The sequence below is a fragment of the Heliangelus exortis genome, chromosome 2 (genome assembly GCF_036169615.1).
Source record: "Heliangelus exortis chromosome 2, bHelExo1.hap1, whole genome shotgun sequence".
In the NCBI taxonomy this organism is placed as follows: Eukaryota; Metazoa; Chordata; class Aves; order Apodiformes; family Trochilidae; genus Heliangelus; species Heliangelus exortis.
In genome coordinates, this window is record NC_092423.1 from 31,956,182 (window position 1) to 31,981,302 (window position 25,121).

Genomic DNA, 25,121 nt, shown 5'->3' on the forward strand with positions numbered 1-25,121 from the left:
TTTTTTACTTCAATCTCAGAAAGCCAGAACATGGCAATAATTTCCCAACGGAGAGCTGTGAGGGATATGCTGGAAAGAGAAATTCTGACCAACAGATTGTGTGGGAGACTAAAGAAGGGTATGAGGACAGTTATCCTCAACTAACTTGTTTTGTCAGGGATTAATGGACAAAAATGAGTGCTTTTAAAGGATGCTGTTAGTGAAGCAAATATAGCTAAGGTCAAAAGGTCAAAATACAATGCAGTCAACATAAATCATAAAAAAAGCACATTTTAAAAAAGTTTGGCTAATGAAAGAGAGCCAAAAGGACAAAACATTTCAAACATTGTCAGAATGACAAGCTTCTGTTGCTGTCAACTGGAAATGAAACAAAATGCTGTTTTCTAAAGAAGCTGATTGAAACAAAAAAAATTACCATGCCTTTCACTGCTTGTGTAAGGAATGCAGGAAACTCTTAAAACTCAACACCGAATGATACCTGAATACTGCGAGGAAGCTTTTTGTTTAAAGTGTGACTCAAGAGCTCAAGCACCCACCCAATTTTCTGTGGTATACACTCTGCCTTCATCCACATCCAAAACATAATTAACTGGGAAACATAGTAGACAAGCACAAATCTGACGTACCTGATATGTAGAGACAGGGGAAGCAGCAATGAATGGCGTGATTGATGTCTGTGGAATCATGCGGTTTGTTGGAATACTGTACGGTGAGGAATAAAATCTGCAAACAAAGAAGAAAAGCGAGATTTTTTGAACCTTTCGACTGCTAGGCTCTGACTGACTAATTCACTGCCTCCCGGGCAAAGACAAAAAGAGTCTACGTTGGTAATTATGTCCATCTATTTCCAAAACCACAATAAAGAAGATGTGATGGCTCCACTGAACAGATCTGGAAAATGGAAAGGAGGAGGAATATTTACACCAAGTGTATCTTTTTCACTTCAGCTAACACAAATACAGAACTTCACCGTATGAGAAGTAATTATCTGAAATGTAAAGACAGCTGATTTTCCAGAGTGCTAGCTAGGAAGGAAATTTCTTACACAGTATCAAAGACAATATTACTGATTTCATTTTTACATGCAGTACTGTTTTCTTTTCAGATCTTAATGCTTTAGTACTGAGAATAACACATCCCATATCTATGCCTGACTTATTTTATGAAGAGATAGCTACAAAAATTCTGGTTGAATTTTTCATATTCATCTAGGCAGAGAGCAAAAAACCCACCTTCAGGAATTATGACTTTAAATGCCTAAGGCAGCACCGAATAGCTCAGATTTAGTTGTTTTTATTTCCACAGTTGCATGCTATGAAAAAAATTGCACTATCTCTTGCTGGATGGTAATAAATGCTGTAATTCTTCTCCTTCCCTGTGGATTAATGATTATTGATTGATTATTGATATTATCACTTGGAAAATATCTCTACTGGTTGATTGTCTAACTACTCAATATCTGTGTACTTGTAAAGATTTCTGCATTTGATCATTTTTTTATTTTTAACTGTAAGCCATGCAGACCTTTCTCACATAGTGTGCCCCAGCTTTATGAGTAACAGAAGATTTTGCACATATTCTCTCCTGTAACAGTGAGGTGGATTACACTCCCTGCCCTTTGATGTTTTTTTCCTCCCCACTCAGAGGCAATCAACAGTAGCTTTCCATGAGAGCCACACAACAACAACAAAATATCATTACAGGTATTTAAACGAGTGTTCTATTTCCTGATCACCCTGGCATCCTGGATTTAGTACTAATCAGTCTAGTTCAGACTGGATGCATTCATTCTGGGTGCAGGCTCAACCAACCACCGACTTCATCCAACCAATAGCCACAGAAAAACAGGCTGCTGTCTTTGAAGGTTGGGTGGAAACATTCAAAGTTAGGAGTGGAAAGGGAGACAGAGAAGCAATCATTTGTTCTCTCTATTCCAAACAAGATTTTAAAATGCCAAAAGCAGCAGGTGGCGTCTGAGTGATTTTTTGCTTAATAGAAATATATTGCTATTTTAGGAACGTTTATCTGCCCTCACAATGCTCACCCAGTGGCTATTTTAAAACTGTGCCTTTGCCCAATTTTTTATATATCCCGTTAGGAGAATTTAGCAGCATTTGTATCCCACCGGTTGTATCAAATATTAAGTTCACACAGCATTAGTGGGGAAAGGATTTTTACAGCACTAGCCAGGTTAATCTATGGCATTGGAATGATGCATATGTTATCTAAGTCCTGTTGCAGGGGTCTTCTTCCAGATCTAGGTTAACCACAAATCACTTTGCCTATGCTGTTGCTAAGTGGATGAACTAAGAAATACTGCGCGTGGCAAGCAAAACCACTCAATGGCAGACTGATAGAATTCACTCTAGGTAAAATGTATAATAGAAATACCTATAAACCTCTTGAGCTGAAGGACAATACAAAACCAAAACTCTTTTGAGAAAACAGCCATCTTTCTTCATTCTGTTCTCACTCTCTCCATCAGACTGGCAGTGATGCTCACCCGTACTCATACTGCATATGAACAGCTTGGACAAAGACGACTGCAGGGGACAAATAACTTTCCATTTGGATGTAGTGCTGACTCTTTGGAATGAACTCTCCAATAAATCCCAGCAAATACTACCAAATTTACAGAAAATGTGTGCTAAGCCCAGAACTTGATAGACAGCTAACCATTTCACTTTCAGCTTAGAGATGCATTTATCTGAATAGTGCATAAGCTTGTAGAATATACACTCTGGTAATATGAAAAATACCACCCTTCCAACACCCCTGCCAATACCATTTATCTGTCACAGTTTGGAATGCACTCAAATAACCATCAAATAAAACATACTATCAGGACACTCAGCTATACTGTGAAAATGCATGCACCAGAGAGTCAAAGAAGAGAAAGGAACGAAATCTGACGCAGCAAATTGCAATGTTCTCACAGAATCTAGGTAATGTATTTCAATTTTAATATAAATAAACCAAGTTTAACAACTTGAGTCACTATAACAGGCTGTAAGTCAAACATCAGGAATCCCTTACACCCAGAGACAAGGTCTGTCTTCCTGATGCAGCATAACTTATAGCCAAAGGGACCTAAAAAAGGGTGGGCATCCCTGCCACGTGTGAAGTACAGTGGTATGGTGCAGGTATGTATGGCGGGGTACCCACTGGGGACAGAATCAAATGGAGCTCACTCTGGGAGCAGGATGCTCAATCTGCCACAGTGCTGGAGTCACGCAATGCCCTGGCAGGGCCTCTTTCCAAAAAGGGCTCAAGTCGATCTCATCCATGGGACATAGAGGTATCTCCCCAAATTCCCTTTATATACCAATAGGCTATATCCTCACATGCTATTGTCATAAGTGAGATGCTTGGGATCTGATGAGATACAAGAAGAGCAAAAATGAAAGAATGGCCTCTTCCGGTGTAAAGCCTACAGCATCACAACAAGATATGCAGCTGCTGACCTTGCTATTAGGCTTTCCTTTTTTTTTTAAGGCTCAGAGAGAGATGACATGAGGTGAAAGATGCATGTTGTGGGTAAGTCCAAAGGAATACAGCATTCTCAGTCATCTGAATTGAAACATCAGAATGAGGACTGGAAAGAGGCTATATACTGTACTGGCTTTGACTGATTTTTGATATATTGCTGAATTATGCCCCCAAGTCTCTTGGCACTAAAATATACAGTATTTGGTACTGTACTTTGAAAGCTGTAGGCTTTGTGGTAGCTGAGCTGTGGGGTCTAAGAAGAGGTGTCCAAAAGGTTCAGCAGCACTTTCTGCAAATGCAGTTTTCATCCTTACACTGGCCTGTGCAGTTTCTTTGCAGGTGCAAGGTCCTTGCACTTCAGCTGCAATCGCTTAGAAGCAAGAGTGTAGAAAGACAGGTGACAGGGACACAGCAAAATGGGTGCTTTCCTTTTATTAAAACCAGACCTTTTCAGCAAGCCTGGATTCTATAAGCACAGAGAAAACTCATTACTAGGAGGCAAAAAGATGTTCCTGTATGTTACTGAAAAAGGGTTTATAAAGGGCTCTCGCTGTTTTTAAGAAAAAGATCCATATTTCCAATACATCATCAGGTACACACAGGCGATGCTTTCAGAACAGTTTCTGCTGCTTAATAGACAAAGCACATATTCCCTTCCAACATCAACCCTCTCTCTGCATTTGGGGACTGCATTATTTGTAGCGTCTGGTCGCTATTTCCCTGCCAAAAAATAGGAAAAAAAGATCCATATGGTTCCCATCCTATGGGGGAATGTGCAAGCTTCCACACAGAATCTGCACAAGAGCAAGACCCTATTTGCACTGCAATAAACACCATTTGCTCATGCCTCGTGCCTGCAGGCAGCACTGAAAAAGTTAGATTCATAAATAGTATCCTGGGGCTCACATAATGTAAGAGTATTACCAAGCGTTATCAAGGCAGCAATTTTCTGTTGCAATAAGCCACAGAGTCAGATGTTTGAGATGAAAAAACCTATCTGAATACTAAGCCCATTGGCCAGTAAACGTGCAGTATGGTCCCCCAGATATCAGATATTAAACTGATAAAGTACATCTCAGCCTTAGTCAAATGGCCAGGAGGAATCAAGCCTCAGGAACAGTTTAAATGAGCATCCTTACGGTGCAAGTACAAGAGCTCTATTTTGTTCATTGTATGAGTGCATTAAACCGCTAAAACAATATTAATACCACAAATTGAAAAATCAATAGCATATTACAACAGGCATACTTTTCCCCCAAAATAAAACCTGAGTACTTTTGTAAATGCAATTCAAACAAAAAATTGATTATAAAACAAAAGAGGCACTGAGAGATTGGCAGGGGAAAAGAGCTTACCTACTGAAGTATGTGCTTACCACATCTCCAGTAACTCAGACTTCAATGCTACCATACACTATGGGCCAGATCCTCCACTCCTTTATACCAGTTTTATGCTGATGTAACTCCACTGCATGCTTAAACAGAGTTACATGGGCATAAAAACAATATAATGAAATGGGGAATCAAGTTTTACAATATAATAGACTTGGAAGAAAATTATCTGTTCCTTTGTGGGGAAAAAACCTTTGCTATTTTTAGTGAAAGCATCTCTCTCTCTCTTTTTTGTTTCATTCCTGCTATAGATTTTCAAAGCAAATATGCAGTTATACAGTAATAAAAGCAATAGTACTACACCAGCAGCAATGAGAAACCATCTTTTCATCTAGACAAGAGTTCAGTTCTGTCCTGAGGTTTGGTTATGCAACAACTCAAAACCTAATATAATCCAAGCCTTTCAAAAAGCTGGGAATTTTCAATACCACCTCATGACAACTGCAGAGCAAATCTCTCTAACAGGCTTCTATACTCCATATAACCCTGTGTGGACTCAGCAATGTGCATCAAAGTGTGTCTATCAACACTATAAAGAACTCTAATAGATAGAATCACAGAAATTTCAGGGTTGGAAGGGATAAAGATCATCTAGTTCCAACCCCCCTGACAGGGGCAGGGACACCTCCCAGTAGATCAAATTGCTCAGAGCTCTGTCCAGCCTGGCCTTAGAAACTTCCAGGGATGGGGCTTCCACCACCTCTCTGGGCAACCTGTTTGAGTATTTCACCACCCGCATGGTGAAGAACTTCTTCCTAACATCTAATCTAAATCTGCTCTCCTCTAGTTTGAATCCATTCCCCCTGGTCCTATCAAAAAAATTGGACAAAAATACCTGCCATCCAAAAAATTCCGTCACCAGCTTTCTCGTAGCCCCCCTTCAGATACTGGAAGGCTACAGTAAGGTCTCCTCAGAGCCTTCTCCTCTCCAGACTGAATAACCTCAACTCTCTCACTTGGTCTTCACAGGGGAGGTGATCCAGCCCTCTAATCATCCTCATGGCCCTTCCCTGGACACGCTCCAGCATGTCCATGTCCCTCCTGTAACAGGGAACTGGACTCAGTACTCCAGGTTGGGTCTCATGAGGGCAGAGTAGAGGGGGAGAATCCCTTCCCTCAACCTTCTGGCCACTCTTCTCTTGATGCAGCCAAGGATCTGGTTGGCTTTCTGGGCTGCAAGTTTACACTGAGGGCCCTTGTTGAACTTCGCATGCACCAGCACCCCCAGGTCCTTTTCCTCAGGGCAATGTTAACAGGTGCAGTCAATTTCCCTTTTTAAAGTTTTAATGGTAATTTTTGCCTCACCTGAATTTTCTCCTCTGACTGGGTATTTTTACATTTCGAATCTCCAGCCTCAGCTCACAAAGCTCCATGCTGGTGGGCACCCAAAGAACTGAGTAACTCATGCTTGTCACAGCATATGAACAAGTTCTGAGCTGTGTGTATGGTCAACATCTGCTTAACTTGACAGCATCAAACATATCTGATATTAGAAAGTTGTCCTTGTTTTACAAACCCTTAGGTAACATTGCTCCATGCAAACCTTAATGATTTGTCTGACCTTACTGCCAGGGTATTAGGCATCTTTTTACCCACCCACAGGGGAACACCATCAAAACAGCTTTGTGCTTGCTTCCAGACTCACCATTTGTCTTCACCATTAGGATGAGCAGCATGTTTACCTAACACCCTTTCACTAAGGTTAAGTTAACCTGTTTTACTTCATATTGTTTAAAAGCCTTTAGGTCTCTTTCATCATGGCCACACACCTGGTATGATACCCATACACCTGGTATGATACCCATGTCTTGTATCAGTGAGCAAAAAATTGCATTTGCACATTTTACAAGCAAAGCAGCATTGTGCTCCTGGGCTTGACTAAAATAAAAGTCATGAACTAGATTTTTATTGCACTTGCAAGTAAAGAGTTCTATGAAAAATAGTAAAAAATTATAACTACAGGGTATGTAAGCACTATTAAGTGAATGCCTGGAGAGCTACAAAGACACTGTGTAACCAAAGGGTCCTGGTGATCCACAGCTGACAGCATTTTAAAATGTAACCAAAGGATGAAATAGCAGTTGTGGAGCTTTTGGTGGATAAATCAAATTTTCCACATAGTAAGAGCTTCTCCTCATGATACTGCACACAATCAAGATCTCACCATAAGAGCATTTTGAATGAGATGGTTTTGTCCTGATGAAATTGAAAATATTTTGACACAGTAGAAAGAAGAGAGAAGCCAAAGTGGTAATTGTCACTTTTAGAGAGATATCCAGTACTGCAGTTTATTTCATACTTTACAAATAAAGGAGCATTAAAAAAAAAACAAAACCTGCAGGGCTGAAATTCTCCACTGGATACTATTACTTTTCCCAATGATCAGTGACAGTGTGTTCAAACCACTGACTGACCAACTGATTGGTGAGCAGCCTGAACACCTCAGCAGTCTGGGGACTCTCTGATACAAATAATGTCTGATTCTGAGATAAATTTCATAATTAAAAAATATATCCTTGCAGTAAAATTACACTCATCTCAAAGGATCATTCAAATTACAGTTTCCAAAACATTCACGCAACTAATATGCAGAAGTTCCTTTGAAATAAAAGCCAGTTGTCTGGATAAAACACTGGTGGATTATGAATTACTGATGATTTTATTTATAGCCTATGTGTTACCAGCTGAAAAGTATGATGATAGATAAGAAAGGCTTGTTTGGGAGGTCAGAACAAGTCTGAAATCACAACTCTGCAAAACTCCTGTTTTTTTCTGAATTGCTCTGGTTTGGCTGCTTCTTCCACAACATGCCTACAAATCCCATCACAATGCCTACAAAGCTACTGCTTGTAAAGGACAGTTAAATAAAATATGCTATATATATATATATTTTTTTTTTCTTAAAGCTACTGAAAATGTTAGGTACCTTCCAAATGCTTTATCTAATAGTGCCCTAGCAAATATTTAACAAATAAACCCATTATCATCTGTATCAATGCATTCTCCCCTCCAGCTGGAGAATGCAGACAGGAGTATACATGGAATTTGATAATCATATCAACCACCTCTCTGATCAGAGAGTGACTGTCAAAGAGTTTAGGGCCAAACCTCCTGCTTCTCTTCAAATTATTGTTAGCCTGTCTGAAAGGATAGCTAGATACCAAGGTTCTGCTTTTCTAGCTCATAGATTAGTTGGAAATTTAATCATAACGGTAAATAATATCATGGTATGACTTCTCTGCTAAATTTGAAAAAAACCTCTACAATTCTTTATGTCAGCAAAAGTAGTTGAGAACCTAAGAATGTTGCTCAGAATTTTACCCCTAAATCCCATCTGCTTACACACTAATTTAAGGTCTTCTCCCTGTTTGGCATTTCTATTCAGAAAATGCCATGGAAGCCATCCAGCCTGCAGAGAGAACCCCAGATAAAATAACAGCTCTATTAGGCAAAGCATGCTGGAATCTTCAATCATTATTTTAACAAAAGTGAAGTCAGGAAAGGGAAATTTTACTGGTTTCCATTTCATGACAGAGAGACCTTAAAAACCCCATCCACTACCATTTGCCAAATAGAGATGGAAACTATTAGGAAAAACAACTTCCCGTTCAAATGGGTATTACAAACAAGGGTATAACAGCAAAAAGGAAACCAAAAGAAGAACCTGAAAACATAGCATTACATGCTTCAGACAAATTATGACTGAGTGAATTTGCTTCCGAGTAAGTTTCACCACAAAGAAAGAAAACAGAAGATGACATTTGAAATAGGTTTTAAAAAGTCGTAAGAAAACATGCATTCCTTACCCATTCTGTATAGCAGCTGTTGGATCATAAGTCAAAGCCATGCCAGCCTGCACATAGTCAGGGAAGAAAAACAGATTTTTACTATTATTGCAGGGAAAAAAAAAAAAAAAACCAAACAAAAACCCAACCAACAAACAAAAAAAGACATTAAACATATTCTAAGCCAATATGAGTAAAAACTGAATGCTACTTAGATGGAAATCTAAATTCTCCAGGGAAGCTCAGACGGCCCAAAGCAACATGGACAGATTGGATACCTCCCCTGCCTGAGTGATCACTGAGAAACGGTTCTGCTCAGTATGTTGGCTGTCATCTCACCATAACATTTAGGCCAAATGGTGGTTTTGTTGCACGAGTATCAGTTAATAGCTCCACTGAGATCGATGCATTTGAATTTGATTTCTCACTGTAACAAGGCCGGGCCAAACGCTGATAAGAAAGGTAAGTAGGTAAATATTCTAGAGCCAACTCCACAAAGGCTTTTCAGGAAGGAGTCTCATCTTTCCTACAGAGGTCACACCTTGCGTGACCCCAGCCTACCATTTCCCTGGGCTGTCACTCGTACTTACAGTTAATTCATTACCATGAGACAAGAAATAAAAAGTGGGCTGTTCAACCAAAAAAAAGGTGCTTGAGCTTTTAAATAAGGCTTTTAAGGTACTTCAGAGATCTGGACAGTGAAAGAATTTGTTAATGAGCTACATAGAGCCTTTCAACTGCCTTTCACCACCAAGCAGACTGTGACCTGTGCGAGAGGATTTGGCAGCATCAAAACAGTCCAGTTAGCAACTGTCAGCACCACCACCATTAGCAGACATATCCACAGGCACTGCAGGAAAGGCAAGGAGAGAGCAGGGCTGCAGACTGAATTTCCTGTTCCACCTTATGTTCCAAGAGTGCAGGAGTCGCCATGCAGGAAGGACAAGCTTTTCCCCCAGTATTTACTTTAAGATGTAGGACTGACAATCTCTCTTCTCACACACAGCATTTGCTTTAACTTTTTGTCATATTCCTTTATTTTTCTTCCCCCTCCCTTTGTGAAACACTTGCCATGGTAAGACACATCCCCTTGTATGGCTGGGCTAGAAGCAGAGAGAAGAGGCCACCCAGCACTCAAGATGCTGCTCTGCCTTTGGGAGCAGCTGAAAAATGGCCATGGCACCATCTCACCCCAAGGCACTGTATTTCTCTCTGCTTGTACAGACCATATGCTCACTGCCTGAGACAGGAGGGAACAGCATTTGCTTCAAGGACAGGTGCTTTACCAACCACGTGTTAGGGTCTGCACTCCTGGTGAGAGACTTTAGTGCCCCTGGACTCATCTACCAAAGCACTTTGGAATAACAGCATCTGCCCCCTTCCAGATGGCTGCTCAGACAGGTCAGGAAAGTTTTTGGACTTGTCCAGCATCCAAGCGGGCAGGTGAGCAGACAGGGTAAAAGCTCTGGTGAGATGCCAGCAGAGAGCAGGCAGCACTCCTGGAAGAGCCAGGTGAGCTGGGCAGCTGCAGACTGGTCTGAGAGGAGATGGTCCAAGTTTCTGGAGGCCAAAAATAATTTCTGATCTGAAAGGTTAGGCTTCACACTACCTTATGTAGCCAAAAATTTTTATTCATGTCATTATTAAATCTGAATATTTTTTCTCATTATTCTTTTAAGCAGATTTGAGAGGATATGCTTTGCTTACTGAGAATGCCATTACTTAATAAAATATGTACCACTCCCAATCAAAGGATAATTCAGGAGACCAAGGCCAAGAACACATGGCTGTGTCTTTAAAATGCATTCATTTCATAAGAAGAAAAATTAAAATGGCTATTTCAGCAAGTTTAAAATGTCAAGAGATACAAATTTAGGATGACCTCATTGCTAATTCTGAGATTAAAAATAAGTTAGCTAGAAAATCATATGGGATGATGATATCCTTAGTTTGGCTTTGTAATCTTATACCTTATATGTTTTCAGCACTTTACATTGTTTGGTAACAGTGTGGGACTCTGTTGCATTAATTAATAATGGAAAGCTATACAGTTCATCCCAAAAGAGAGCCAAAAAGACTTGAATATCATAAACATTTTTCATCTGCAATGTATTTATTTTCCTTTCTCTTTTCAACACTTGTAAAATTTGTTATTGCACTCTTTTTTTTATTCCTGTGCTGGTAAAGACAACTTACACAGTATGTACAAGCCCTTGAGGGACAGAAAAATTAGGTCTAACAATGCTTTACAAACTTCAAAATAACTTAACTTATTCTCTACAAATGAAGGTGTTGACATTTTAACATATCATCATGCATTTACTCAATACTAAGAAAAAAACCCTTCGGATCGCTCAGGAAAGGGGAGATCCAAGCTTCCTAAATAAAGAAGTTTCTAGATCTAATGGTCTTCAGTGCTGCCTGAAGCTCACTGCATCCTTTACAGTAGTGTGACCTGGGGACAACGTCACAGCAAGGGAGGGAAGGGGAGAAAAGGGGAAAATGAACAGTTGCTCTTATTTTACTTTCTTGGGCATAAATAAGTATGAGGGTGCAGAAAGGATAAACTACAGCAGCTCTTTCACCTGAGCCCTAATAATGCTCAGTGGATAGGCAAGACCTACAAGCACAGATTTATGCTGCTTCCAGTTCCTTGTCTCATGGATATTTGTGCATTTGGTCATGCACAGACCCTCAGATTGCCCTCCAGCCCCATCGCACCCCAGACTTGTGTTTGGGTATATGCAGACAAACTGCACATACTCAATTCTCTACATATTAGCATCACATCCATTACAAATTAGTGGCATAAAAAGATACTGCTGTGGGCCTGGCAAGCATAAAATACGAAAGACTAGACACTCATTATTCATGCTCCATCTCCATACTGCACATTGACAGATCACCAGAATCTATTCAAGTACTTCAGCAGTGACCACTATAAATATCCCATTTGTCGATAAATGAAAGTTTCACATTAGAGAAATCTGACACAGTGTGTGGCAAAACGTGCATATGGCACACCACCTACAGTTTGCCCAGTAATATTGCTAACATCCCTCATCAGAGAATAGCCTTAAACAGCTGCTATTTCAAATAGCTGCTAACAGAGGACTGTTTACTTCTTTCTCATCAAGTTGTGTAATTCCTCCCTACAAAATTATGCTGGCTGGAAGCCCAGGAGAGAAAACAGTTAGCCTGGACCAGTGAAAGATTTATGGTCTGAAGCATCCTCATTCATCAGGAATAAAAACTGATGAGCAATAATAACTTACTGGAAAATTGTCTGCACTTTCCTCCATAGAACACAAACAGGAATTCCAAAAATACCAAACACAGAATATGTGTTGGCCTCAGACTTCCACATGGTAGAGGTCAAGCTTATTCTGTCCAAAACGAAGAACTGAATATAGATGTCACTGTGCTTAATGCAGTATCAACTGTATTGAGGCACCGACGGATGCACCTATAGCAGTCCTCAGTCATGCTTAAGAGCATTTTCTTTCAGGTCTTTTCATCCACTGTTTTGCTCATGTTTCAGTGGAAGGACAGGGTCTTATTCTTGCTGATAGTGACATTTCCTTATGAAATGCCACCTAAGAGACAGTGACACTGATGATGGAATGCCACTTTATGAAAATATTTGTCAGATAAATCTGCATAAAGGAACAATCAAATCATAGAACTTTTATGTCACTCAGCCAGATAATGTACACATGCTCAGGTACTAAACGAAAATTCTGCACCTCAACATTTCAATAGGCAATCCCTTTAAGTAATTAATAAAAGGCATATATCCTATTAGTTCCACACGTAAAGATGCTCTCAGTGCTGTGTACAGATTTGGAGTCCCCAACACAGGAAAAATAGACCTGTTGGAGAGGGTCCAGAGAAGGGCCACAAAAAAGTTCAAAAGGCTGGAGCACCTCTGCTATAAAGACAGGCTGAAAGACTTGAGGCTCAGCCAGGAGAAGGGAAGGCTCTGAGGAGACCTTATAGTGGCTTTCCAGTACATAAAAGGAGCCTAAAGGAAAGCTAGGGTGAGAGAATATACTCTCACCAGAAAGGATAGTGAAATGAAAAGGGGTAATGGTTTTAAATTAAAAGAGAGAAGATTTAGGTTAGATATTAGGAAAAAATTCTTCACCATGAGGGTAGTAAGATGCTAGAATAGGTTGCCTGGGGGGGCTGATGTCCCATTCCTGGAAGTGTTTAAGGCCAGGATGGATGAAGCTTTATGCAGTCTGGTCTAGTGAGAGGCATCCCTGCCCATGCAGGGGGGTTGGACCTTGATGATCTTTAAGGTCCCTTGCAACCTTAACCATCCTATGATATGATTCTATGATTACTTAAGTAGACTATGCAGAATGTCACAAATGAAATAAAAATAAAACCAGCTTATTTAAAACATTGGTTTTTTAAAAGACTATTCAAACAATATGTGTTTACTTACCACTTATTTTTACTAAAGTATCTGAATTTAGGACAAAGGAATGAAGATTTTTCCTATTTTGCTATTTAAATTTAATCTCTTTCCTTCAATAAAGAGTAGAAAACATCAGAAAGTGTCTGGAGGGCAAAGGTTACCCCAGGAAGTTTGAAGGACTTTGTTCAACACTTTATTTTGAAAAGTATTCCATAGGCAAAGACAAGGTACTCTGTTTCTGTTTTTTCCCCTCTTTTTGTTATGATCTGAACATAAATGAGCCCATTTGCCTCATTAAAAAGACTCTCAGACCATCACATTTGCATAGGTTATGTAAATTTGATTTTTAAAACTCTCAAAGAAATTATTAAGTTGTGGAGTGATTATTAAAAGAAATTATCACATCTTCACTACCAAGTGAAATAAAGTGGGTTTATTATTTCCCTTTCAAATTTCTCTGAACCTCAAAAAACCAACCTTTATCTGCCCAGGATCCATCTTCCAGAAAACAGAAATATCTATAAATGACCATATTTTATGCCGCATGATATCTTCTTTGCATGATTCACCACCATGCTATTAACTTCTCTCAGTGTATGCCTTTTCTTCACTGCATTCAATATTTCACTGTAATATTCTGTAATATTGACCTATTGCAGAGATGTCTCACACCTCTTCCTCAGATGAGACTCTCTTAGAACCTGCTTTGGCCAGGTTATGCCAGGTGCTGGAGCACCTGCACAAAGCAAGGCTGCTGCCACTTCAGATTTTCATATTACGCAGGAGACTACTTTGAGAGACACTGAGAAAAAATGGAGAAACCTATGAATTAAAAAGGTGTAAAATCCACTGATGTAGGTTTTCCAAGAAGTCTCCCTGGGTTTCTCCTTGTTATAGTAATGTTTGGAAAAAGAAGGTCATAGGACTCACAAATGGGAACACAAGAGGTTGAACCTAAACATAAGGGAAAACTTCTTTACGAAAGGTAACAGAGCATCGGAAGAGGTTTTCCAGAGAGGTGGTGGAGTCTCCATCTCTGGAGACATTCAAAACCCACTGGGACACCACCTTGTGCAACCTGCTCTAGGTGAACCTGCTCTGGCACAGGGGTTGGACTAAATAGTACTGCATAGGTCCCTTCCCACCCCTACCATTCAGTAATTTCTGTGATTCTGTGACTCAAGAGATTTCTGTGGTCAACATATGTGGGAGTCAGACCAGTCTCTCTTCCCATTCTCCTCTGACTCATAACCTCATCTTTTCATGCTGAAGTACTGACGTCCCAGAGGAATGGGTGTGCTCTTGGCTGCTACAGTGGCATCAATTGAAATTTCAACACTGAAATTCCTCTGCTTGTTTTGTTACCACCACTCACATCTGCCAGACATCACAGCACAAGGATCGCTTGTGTGCTGACAGAAGATACCCTGACTGAAACACTTTAAAGAAGGAAGAGAAAGGAGGGGAAAGGAACCAACAACCCAAAAAAGATTCATTTAAAATACTGAGTTAATAAAGTAAACTTAGTCGGCAATAAAGCTAACTTGGCAGAGTTCCTTCCTTTGATTATTTAAATAGTTCTGTCAGAAAGATTCCAGCATTATTAGAAATAATCTTGTATTTAATTATGAATAAAACCCTCCTTTCTTTTTTTTAGAGAAGGAAAGATCTAGAATGTAAATATGACACCTCTTACTTATCTACACATATATGAAAGAAATGGAACACTTCCCAGTGTTGTGTGCACCTATATGGTTATGAAGCAATGTACAAAAGTGTATGATAGGAAAAAAATTTGCAATTACATTTTGCAGCATTGCTTGTAAATAATAAACCTGTGTCTGAGTTACAAATGGGACTGGTGTTTCTAAAAATTGATTCATAAAAATCATCAAATCTGAAAATCCTTTCTAAAAGCCTGCTGCTGGTAAAAAAGGGGCAACTGGAATTAGGATCAACCACTTCAGTCCTTCACTGGTAGTGACTTTACCAAAAAAATTGGGAAGTCTCTCAAATTACCTACTGTATGCTTTTCTCTCTAAATTACTGTTGGCATTAGATAAAACTGTAATGAGTAGTAGGTAAAAAGAGAAACTATTAACAAAAGCAACTAGATTATATTATTAAAAAAAAATTAAAACCATATTTAATTCCTTAAACATTTCACCAGCTGATCTTGAAAGAAAACAAGAGGGAAGAGGGGGAAATAGAGGTTAACCTCTTGGCTACTGAGAAACACAAAAGTAGCCCAGATTACAAAAGCAAGAAAGTAATCAATATTGCCATCAAATTATTGGTGGCAGTTATTAGATATCATTATAGACATAAAATCAAATTCAATGACAAAGGGGTTTTATTCAGTGGTTCATGGCACTGTTGTGATACATGCATCAATTTTCTAATGGTGACATTCTCTTGCAAAAAAAAGACAACACAAATAGTTAAATGATCTAAATTTTACAGAAACTTGAAAATGAAGTATCAAAGCTTTCAGTATATTGTAAGTGTAAAAAGAAAAAACAGAACAAAAACTTACTCATTTTGGCCTGCCCAGATACAGAAAGGCTACCATTTCTTGAACTGTTTTTTTTCTAAAACTATGTAAACAATAAAAAACGTTGGGCCAATGCAAAATATTTGTTTTCAGTTTATGTGGATTTCCAGCTTTCTACCAGATAAATTTCAAACAAGGCCTCTCTTAAATAGACATATCGAAATATTTTCTTTGTGAATCAGCAATACAGAGTTTCAGTAAATCTGCAATAGATGCTTATGTTGTAAAATTTAAGTTGTTGTTTTTAATACAGTTTGATCTCAACTTGCAGTGACTCTTGATTCCCCAGTTGTATTTTCAGCTAATTAATATTTTTTGAGAAATGTGACCCACCTCTAAGATTGTCAGTTGCAATTTAGAGGTAAATTAAATCTGATTTTTACAGAGTTTGAATAGGATATAACCATTTATAACCTCTATAACCATTTCAACATAATCTTACCAGAGGAAGTTTCAAAACAGAGAGCTGAATTAAACTGGTGTGAAAAAAAAACAAAACCAAACCTATCCTGAAATTAAAACAAAAAACCAACCAAACAAAACCCTAATAAATCAGTTATGAGATTAGAATTTCACTGCAAATATTTCCAACATTTGCAGGTTTCACTGTACCTTTACTGCACCTGTATGTTAGATGCCTAATTTCACAGGCTTTTAAAAAGCCATCAGTAATCTAAGCTCTCAACTCTTTAATCCAGAACTGTTCAGCCATCACAAATCCTTAGTCAAATGCCTGAAGAAATCCGCTGAGTATTTCCTGAAGCTTCAAACAGGAGTGGAAGGGTAAGGACTAGAAAGTGCCATTCAAGGTCAGGCATTCTTCCCTGGTTACAATTGGAAAAGTAACCAAGTACTGAAAAGACTCCCTGAAAAGGTAAGCCAATTTAACAGGCAACTAAACTATTTCTATATGGTTATGAAGCAATCTACAAAAGCGTATGAAAGGAAAAAGATTTGCTATTACATTTTGCAGCATGGCCTGAAATCTTCACCAAAAAAAGGAACCCTCTCTTATAAAATTTGCCAGCAGCTCTCCATAAAAGAGGGCAAAACCTCTGAGAACAATGTGGCCAGGGAGTTAAAACCTGCTCCTTCACACTAAGTCTCCTGCCATTTCCCCTCTGCAGCAGAGTACTGGGCAAGGCTGCCTCTCTCTGCTTTGCGTTCTCAAATTTGAGGCCAGCAACAAAACTGTTGGAGCCATTTCTCTGGGGTTTGTCCTTCCAAGCAATAATCCTCACGCACACCAAGTATTAACGCTGGTTAAACCTCAGAAGTTTTAGAAATGCCCTTCATGTAAGTATTCAAGAATGCAAAAGCTTATATGAACAACGGCCAAAAACATCTTGGTCTAGATATTGGAGGATTTGGCTAGGGTAAAAATACTGAGGGAGTAATCTCTTCAAAGCTTTTCTTTGGGGAAGAAACCAAGTAAAAGCAAAGGTTCGGGGAATATTTCCAGAACCCATTTGTAATCAGAACTATGACACTTGTCATATATCAGCTATTTCTCACTGCCTGTTCTTTCTTTAGAGAAATCAAAGCTGACAGGAGTAATTGTAGGAAGTGAGTGCTGCCACACAGAGTACAACTGAATGGGACATTGTGGTTAGAGTAAGATCATTAAAGGAAAAAGAATTAGAAAAACCCTATTAAATATAAAATATAAGAATAATTACACAGAAGGATTTTACACTGGAAATGAGAAAAGTAACAATGGTAGGGAAGAAAATAAATAAATGAGTGACCCTAAAAGTGAGCATACATTTTTGTCTTTGATGCTTTAAGTAGTAAATATCCAGTGTGCATTGGGGTATAACCAGATGTTACTCAACAGAGAAAATCTAGGAAAAATTTAAGAAAACAAAGCACATTCCTAGCTTGAAATATTTCTGAGTTTATATCTGTAAAATCTTTCCACATTTGTAGATTCTACCACGACAAAATTTAGGACTGATGTCTCCTACCACTGGAAAATAGTTTTTAAATGTTGATATGAGGAACACACCAACCACACCCTGCCTCTAGGTCACAGTGATATCACTGTCCCTAATACAAGCCACTCCACTAGCAGCAAACAAACTATGTACTGTACTAAGCTGATGCCCTGAGGCCATAGGCATAATGGTGGCTTGTTGGCTTTAAATTTATATTCTCTTGTTTATTGATTTGAACTAAAAGAAGAAAAGAACAGTGGGGATAATAGCTATGATTGTGTTTACTATTCAAACAGGGGCTTAGAGGCCTTTAAAATATGGATTGCTGACCTTATTGAGGGTTTTTATTGTCTCCTATATACAGAACTTTGTTTTTCAAGCTCTGTAGTCAATGACCTGGGTCTACTGCTTCAAATACTTCTTGAGCACTTGCTCCTCCATAGATCCTTAACATGACAAACCATAATGGCACCTAAGAAGGTGTCTCCATTTTTTGAGATATATGACATAAGAGACTGCAATGAACCTTTGGAGACTTTTGTAGTCACTTGTAGCAAATGTAGCTGCTGCATTGGCACTTTCATCCTGCAAAGCTAAAAATATTTTTGAGCACTGCTATTGGAGCAGTGCACCATAACCACCTTACTGGAGGGAGAAACTTCTATGCTTTCAAGAAGCCTTTCTGTTCATTTTAGCAGCTTACCAGTCGTGCTAGACCATATATGTCACAACATAATGGTCCAAAAATTAACAGCTAGAAAAATAAAGTAGTTAGAAAAAAGCAGAAAAACTCTAGAAGCACATAACTTAAAAATTAAAAATAATTTCTTAATGTTTTGGGAAATTGAAGTAAATGTAGCAAGCCTCCCTCCCCCCCAGATAATAAAAAATACTCAAATAAATCACAAAAAACCCAACCCAACCCAACCAACAAAACCAACAAAAACCCCTCAACAACAAAAAGAATTGTCCTTAGGATATAAATACTTGTAAGTCCTTCAGCCTTCATAGCTGTAATTATTCATAAGAAGGTACTATGGCCAGATCTACCTCATTTTTCAAGTGTCTTTATCCTATAATAATAGTCAAGAAGTGTAAACAAACTCTTGAAGAGCCAAATAAATTCCTTTCTTATTTTGCCCACATTTGGAGTCACTAGACCTGAAAGGAAAGTCTAGTAACAGACTATTAGCAGCAGAGCAGAAAGCAACCATTACATTTTAGTGTTTTTTTTTTTTTACTTTGCACGCAATAGAGGTGAAGTTTAGTGTAAACTGTTTTGTCTTGGGCAGGGAGAACAGACCAGTTCAGATAAGCTTTTGGAAAAATTTTACGTGGAAAAATTTGAAAAATTTTACGTTTTGAAGTACAAGTGCATCTTTTGCTTTTTAAAAATTCACCTATTCCCCAATGATGTTTTATCAGTAAGAACTATGTGGAGGAAATAGTGTTGCTGTGTTGCATAAGTGTGAACAGGTTTGGGGTTTAAAAAAGGTACACCATGGGTGCTGATGGCACACCAGTAAATAACTGGGCTCAGGTCTGGCTGCAGACAGAGTGCCCGTGGTGGGATAAAGCTGCACACAGTTCCACACCAAGCTCTGACATTCTCTTTTTCTGTAACTTTACACTCCACACATTATTATAAACCTCTCTCCCCCCACCCCCCCCTGCTTATATACCTTTTTTCTGTGTGAAACTATTGTACTGTGTGTGCAACCTGATTTCTTCATAGCCCTGAAAGGTAGACATCCAGGTCTGCTGCTGACTTCTGCCAAACTCTGAGAAAATAATTGCCGTGTGGCACTTACCTCTCCTTCTCTGGGCCACGGCCTTCCATTCTGTGTGTATTTGCTTTGATTCTGGCGCTTCTTTTGCCCTCCATCAGCAAATTTGCACAGCAAAGGCTCAGTGGGGGCTGTGAAGACAAGAATCCCAGTCTATATTAGCATCCCCCCCAAAGAAAGTGATTATACCAGCAACAGTAGTGCTTTGTAATACTGATCTTTTGAAGTAAAATCTTGCCTTCTGCAGATATTTTTTTGCCTCTTTCAGCCTTGACTCCACTGGCAGCTGTTCTTACTAACTAAGCTTCAAAAAATATATACTGGCAGCCCTTAAAAGAATGTAGCCAATATTGTTGAAAATATAATCAGCCTACGCAGAATGTTAAGTTGCTGTAGTGCAATAGTAGAGTCAGGCATTAGCTCCAGCTAAGTAAGACACATATTCATGACCAGCATTAGTGCAAGGATAAATATTGCTTTACTAAAGCAGCTTTCTGGTTTTATTGTAAAAACTTTGCAAGAATCCGTTTAAGGAATAAGTGCTCTCACAATTTTTGTGTTTCTCAGCACCCAATCATTTAAAAATCTAAATAGACAGAATAAAACTGAGACTTTTGTCAAGCACAGTCCAACTAGCTTTCTTTTCCTCTTAACTCCTCTTTCAAGCAAGTTGGCAACTGAAAAAAAACCCCTTTCCTCTCCAACCAAGACGTGGTGTCTGCAAATAGAATAATCAGGAGGGCTGGCGCCCCAGAAAGAAAGGATATTCAGAGAGCTGCACACCTCAAAAAGCAGCTCACATTTGGGCCCCCTAGTGAAGAAATTACCACACATCAAATGGGTACAACAGGAAGGAAACTTCGTGTCTTGGGATCTTTTCCCATCTCCCCAGCTTTTAACAGCTTCCTAAAATATTTTTCAGGAAGAACTGTAACGAGTTTGTTGGTGGGAGCTTGTCTTGGCTGTCTCCTTCTTAAAAGAGGGGCCAAATTCTACACACTTCATTATGTGTATGACAAGACTGTCCTTGATTGCCTACATTAACACATTAAGTGAACCAATATTGGCTTGGTTGAGAGAAATCTAAAAGTGATGAGTCACATCTGATTTTTTTCTGGAATTTTTGTGTTACCAAGTGTGAAAAGGAGAAGTTCTAGTTAATTAACCAGGGTTTTTGATGGAAAAAGGCAAAAAACCTTTTTTTTTTCTTCTCCTCCTGCTCAGGGAAAGTAGAAAAGTTGAAGGAATAAAAATGCAGAGACAGGAAGGAAAGCTTGCACTATGGGGGGGTTAGTTGATGACTTATTAAACTCTATTATATATTAGATAGTATTATGTATTATGGCTTATTTGTAATAAAAATAAAGACTTGGTTAAAGGATAACTACATGTAATACAAAAAGAAGCTCACTTCAGAAAGAATAGACTTAAACTGTGACCACTTCAGAACTGCAACTGAGTAGCAATGCACATAGAAAATCTCACATCAAAACCAAAATTTCTTACTGGGACAGCATCGCTTTAACTACCTCTGAAGCAGTCACAGCTTTGTTTTTTCATTACCATTTACCACGGTAGTAATTTCCAAGGTCACTAGAAACTGAACTGCAGGGAACAATCCATTATCGGCAGAAAGCTCAACTGTGTGACCCCAGAGGTCCTTCCCCACCTCTGACTTCGATTATTGTATCAGATTTTGGTAGAAGCAATGCTCAGCCAACCATTTTAAATTTGAAGTAATGAAGGGTTAAAAGCATCCAGGTGGCTGTGGAGATTCTTTCTGCAGACAGAGAGATTTTACAGGGCTGACTGCCTCACATGCCCACCAGTTTTACTCCCCAGAGTGATGCTGCACGATTTCAGATCAGTTACTTATAATATGCTTTCATGTGACTGAGAGGGAGGAGCAGGTGCTAAGCCAGCATTACAGAAAAGCCTATTGAACATCACATCTGAAGCTTCAAAAGCTTTTTGTTTTAAGCACTGAACAGCTACCAAGCAACATATGAAACTATTAGGAGGAGCATGCAAAAACAATCTGCATGTTGGATATTTACACATGCCGTGATCATCTGCTAATGTACACATGTGGTATTATTCCATATACTATGATGTGGTTGAGCAAGCTAGGAAGTTGTATGGTTGACTACATATCCTCCCTATATATTAGCCAGCCACAAATAGGAAGTTGTTGCTTTTCTGGACTTCCCCATAGCATTACCAACTGACAACTTCATATTTGTTAACCTGGGAAGTCCAAAAGTTGACTGAGATTGAACAGAACTGCCAAATAACCAATCTCCCCATCTAGAAAAAAAAGTGGAAAACATCATACAGACTTGTCAGGAACCAGGGATGAGGACGGAAAAGTACTGCTGACTTAATAGGAAATGTAATTTGGATATCTGTAGATGTTCATATTTTGAACACATAAGCTTTCTATATGGATCTTGACTTCTTCAAAGTTTGGAGCATGCGTGGTATTTTTAAACTTATCTATAAAATCTACTCTTGGTATTTTCCTGTCAGAAAAGATGAAACAACCAACAGTATCATGCCCTTTATGAGCAAGTTTATGCATGGGAGGTGATATTCCTCTGTAGTCAACCGAGAAGAAGTCTGAGGAAAAAAAGATCTGTGGTGATCAACATCAACATAAGCAAAATGATCAAACGAAAATGTTCTGACAGGAAGACAGAGTCCAGATAAAATGGTTTTGGGTTGTTCAGGTTTGTTTTTTTTTAAAATCACAGGCAAGTAGCTTATTACATCCAGCAATGAAGAAAATTATCTGATTAGCTCTGAAGTGGTTTAGGTCTTAATGGTTTACACCTGGAAATAACTATGATAATGAACCTCAAAATACAAGAAATCAAATTAATAATCTTTCTTTTTTCAGGACATAAGGTAGAGTGTAACAGATTCACAGAAGTTCAAACATGTTCCTCTAAGTAAATAGAAGAACTCAAATCTCTGGTTTATTTCAGCACTCTTGAAATTGCTTGTAAGAAAGGTTTTTGCAAGATCAGATGCACACGAATATTTGACATTATTCAGATAGGATAGACCTATCTGATAAGGATAGACCATTATCCTTCCTAATCCAATAAATAAAACCAGAAGATGTAGGAACAACATATCTTATTCCACTATATCAGGAATCCTTTTTTAATGGTTTCATGAAATGTCAGAGGTGCTTTAAAAATAATTTACTTCAGACAAGAAAAAAATCACAATTAGCTATTACGGTTATCAATTAAAAATTAAAATCTTCATAAACTATTTAAAAAAATATCACCATCACATGAATAATATCAGAAGATTATAGCAGAAATTACCCTCAACTACTTCAGAAAGGAAGAAGGAAAAAGGGGAGTCTTGAAAATTTTTCCCAGTTTTGTTCTCTTCCACTCCAGATAGACAGTCTTACTTATGGACTGAATTTTTACTTTCCTCCTTTTCCTCTGTTTGAATACACTGACTGAAAATAAATGTCTGTGCCCCTGCCTCTCCTCTCACCTTTTGTACTGCTGACTTAATAGAAAATGTAATTTGGATATCTGTAGATGTTTGTATTTTGAGCAGATAAGCACATCTTTCTGTGTGGTTCTTGACATCCTCAAAATTTTGAGATTGTGTGGTATTTTTAAGCATATCTGTAAAATCTATTGTTGATATTTTCCTGTCAGAAAAGTGAGAATCAATTCACTTGAGACAAATTTCAGGCTATTCCATCCTGATAAACTCTTTAAGATAGAAGGCAATGCTCTTTCTTTGACTTCTACCTGACAGTAACAAATAGAAATATCAAGAATAAATAACAGCTGTAACCTGAACAAGGTTCATTAAGCCACAACCCATTTTTCAAGAAGATTTAAATGCTTGCTGTAGTTCCTATCCAAAGCCTGCTCCAGTTAATAAGACATAAATAGCCCCAAACTTGGCTTTTAGTCCTGAGAAGGAAGCAGGATCAAATTGATAGTGCTTCTAAACAGCATTTGCCAAGATATTCAGGGCTGCTTTACGAAAGGGCAGTACTTGCTAGTGTTCACATTCTATTCCCATGGAAGTCAATGGCTAACACTCTATCTCTCTTCAATCGGCCCCTCTGAGGGTTCAGGGGAGGTGAAAGAGACAGACTGGCTTAATGTCAATCAAGCCTGTCAATATTGCTGGAGTTCCCTTAGGAGATCAGCTTCTCATGCTCTGCTACATCAGATGGCCAGACTGTGAAGACAGATAGCACTGAACTGCCAAAAGGGTGTTATATCACCCAAAGCAATGCTGGTATTTAAAATAGGACAAAACCTTTAGATGGAAAGAGATCAGGATAACAGTACCCCCTTCTTGAATCTGGCAGCCTCTTAGAAATGTTCTATCTCAGGAAAGCAACTTCAATTAAATTGGAGAATTCAACAAAAAGCCAAATTCTAACTAGTTCTGAATATATAATTCCCTTATTCTTTCATTCATCAGAAGGCAGATACACTTGAGCTTCTACATACGCAAAAAATGTATATATTCATGAGCATGTGCTTCATAAGGGAAGATGAAAGCTGTAATTTGCATTCAGTGAATCATTTTCACTATTTCAGGTGCTCTCAAACTTCTGTCACAAGAGTTACTGAGAAAATCTTGTCCTCCACAGCTTCCAAATCATAGTCATATAGCATCATCTGTCCAGCAACATCAAGAATTGCATGAAAATTATATAATATTCTATATATAGATATATTATATTGTATATATTTATCCATTTATATAAAATCTTTTATATTTTAACTGCTTTCACCATGAATATTTCTGAAGACAGAATCTTTGTCATTATGTTAGGAAGAGCTTAATCTCTCCCTTTCATCTTGTGCAAAAAATGACTGCAATATTTGCAGTAGACAGCTTAGTAACAAGTGCATTGTGAACATTCATATGGGTCTTTAAACACCTTCATTTTGCTAATGTGAGGAAAAATCATGAGAAAGCCAGTGGCATATAAATGAATGGTCAGTGACCAATCAATGATCTTTTTCAAAGTATGTTTTTATGAGAAAGTTGGATTAATTCATTTTTCAGCCTTGGCAAATCCTCCTCCACCATAAAAAAAGGGAGCAGAGTAATAATTAAGCTCACTATTATACCAGGCATCCAAACTGATCAAGCTTTGATAACTGGTTTTCTTCTTAGCTCCCAGTTTTTAAGCAGTTTGATAACATTTTAATGTACAAAATACATAGATTATCTGATTGAAACATTCATGCAAGAACCAACCCCTTTGTCTGCCACAGATGAATCATTTTTAGTCTCTAAGAAAAACTTTATCCTACCGTAACATCAAAGTCACTTTGTAAGCAGATCTGTTTACTTATCCAGTATTTCAGAGGGAGATATGAGAGACACAAAAGCTCTAGAAGCGAGGCAGAATCGAGCAAGTTAAAGCTCTGATTCTGTACCTGGGCTCAGATAGATGTACCCAGCAGGACTACAGCCTTTACAGAACCCGCAGGGCTTATTTACAAAATGAATTTTCCTGTCGTAAGTTTTGAAATAGTAAAAGTTTTAGGACTCCATCAACAAAAGACTATCTCTCATGACTATCCCTTTGCTCTAGTGAGTCCACTGGCTTCTACTCATCCCAGTGTCATAAGTGAATAAAACTCAAACTTCAAGGAAAATCAGAAAACACAACCATAGCTATTCTGCTCTTAGAAAACAAAGATGAAGAATAACAAAAGATGGCACATGACACAAAAGGACA

The 25,121-nt window shown here is 38.4% G+C and overlaps 1 protein-coding gene across 7 annotated transcripts in view; it reads right to left on the reverse strand.

Annotated features, from left to right (window-relative positions):
* The window catches only part of RBMS3 (RNA binding motif single stranded interacting protein 3), a 706,618-nt gene that overhangs the window by 72,579 nt on the left and 608,918 nt on the right, over positions 1-25,121 (reverse strand). For all 7 annotated transcript variants that reach the window (XM_071735450.1, XM_071735452.1, XM_071735451.1 and 4 more), the window contains 3 exons: positions 19,394-19,500; positions 8,687-8,733; positions 627-723 (listed from right to left, as the gene is read on the reverse strand). In XM_071735450.1, the coding sequence (XP_071591551.1) occupies positions 627-723; positions 8,687-8,733; positions 19,394-19,500 (251 nt within the window). The remainder of the gene's footprint in view (positions 1-626; positions 724-8,686; positions 8,734-19,393; positions 19,501-25,121) is intronic.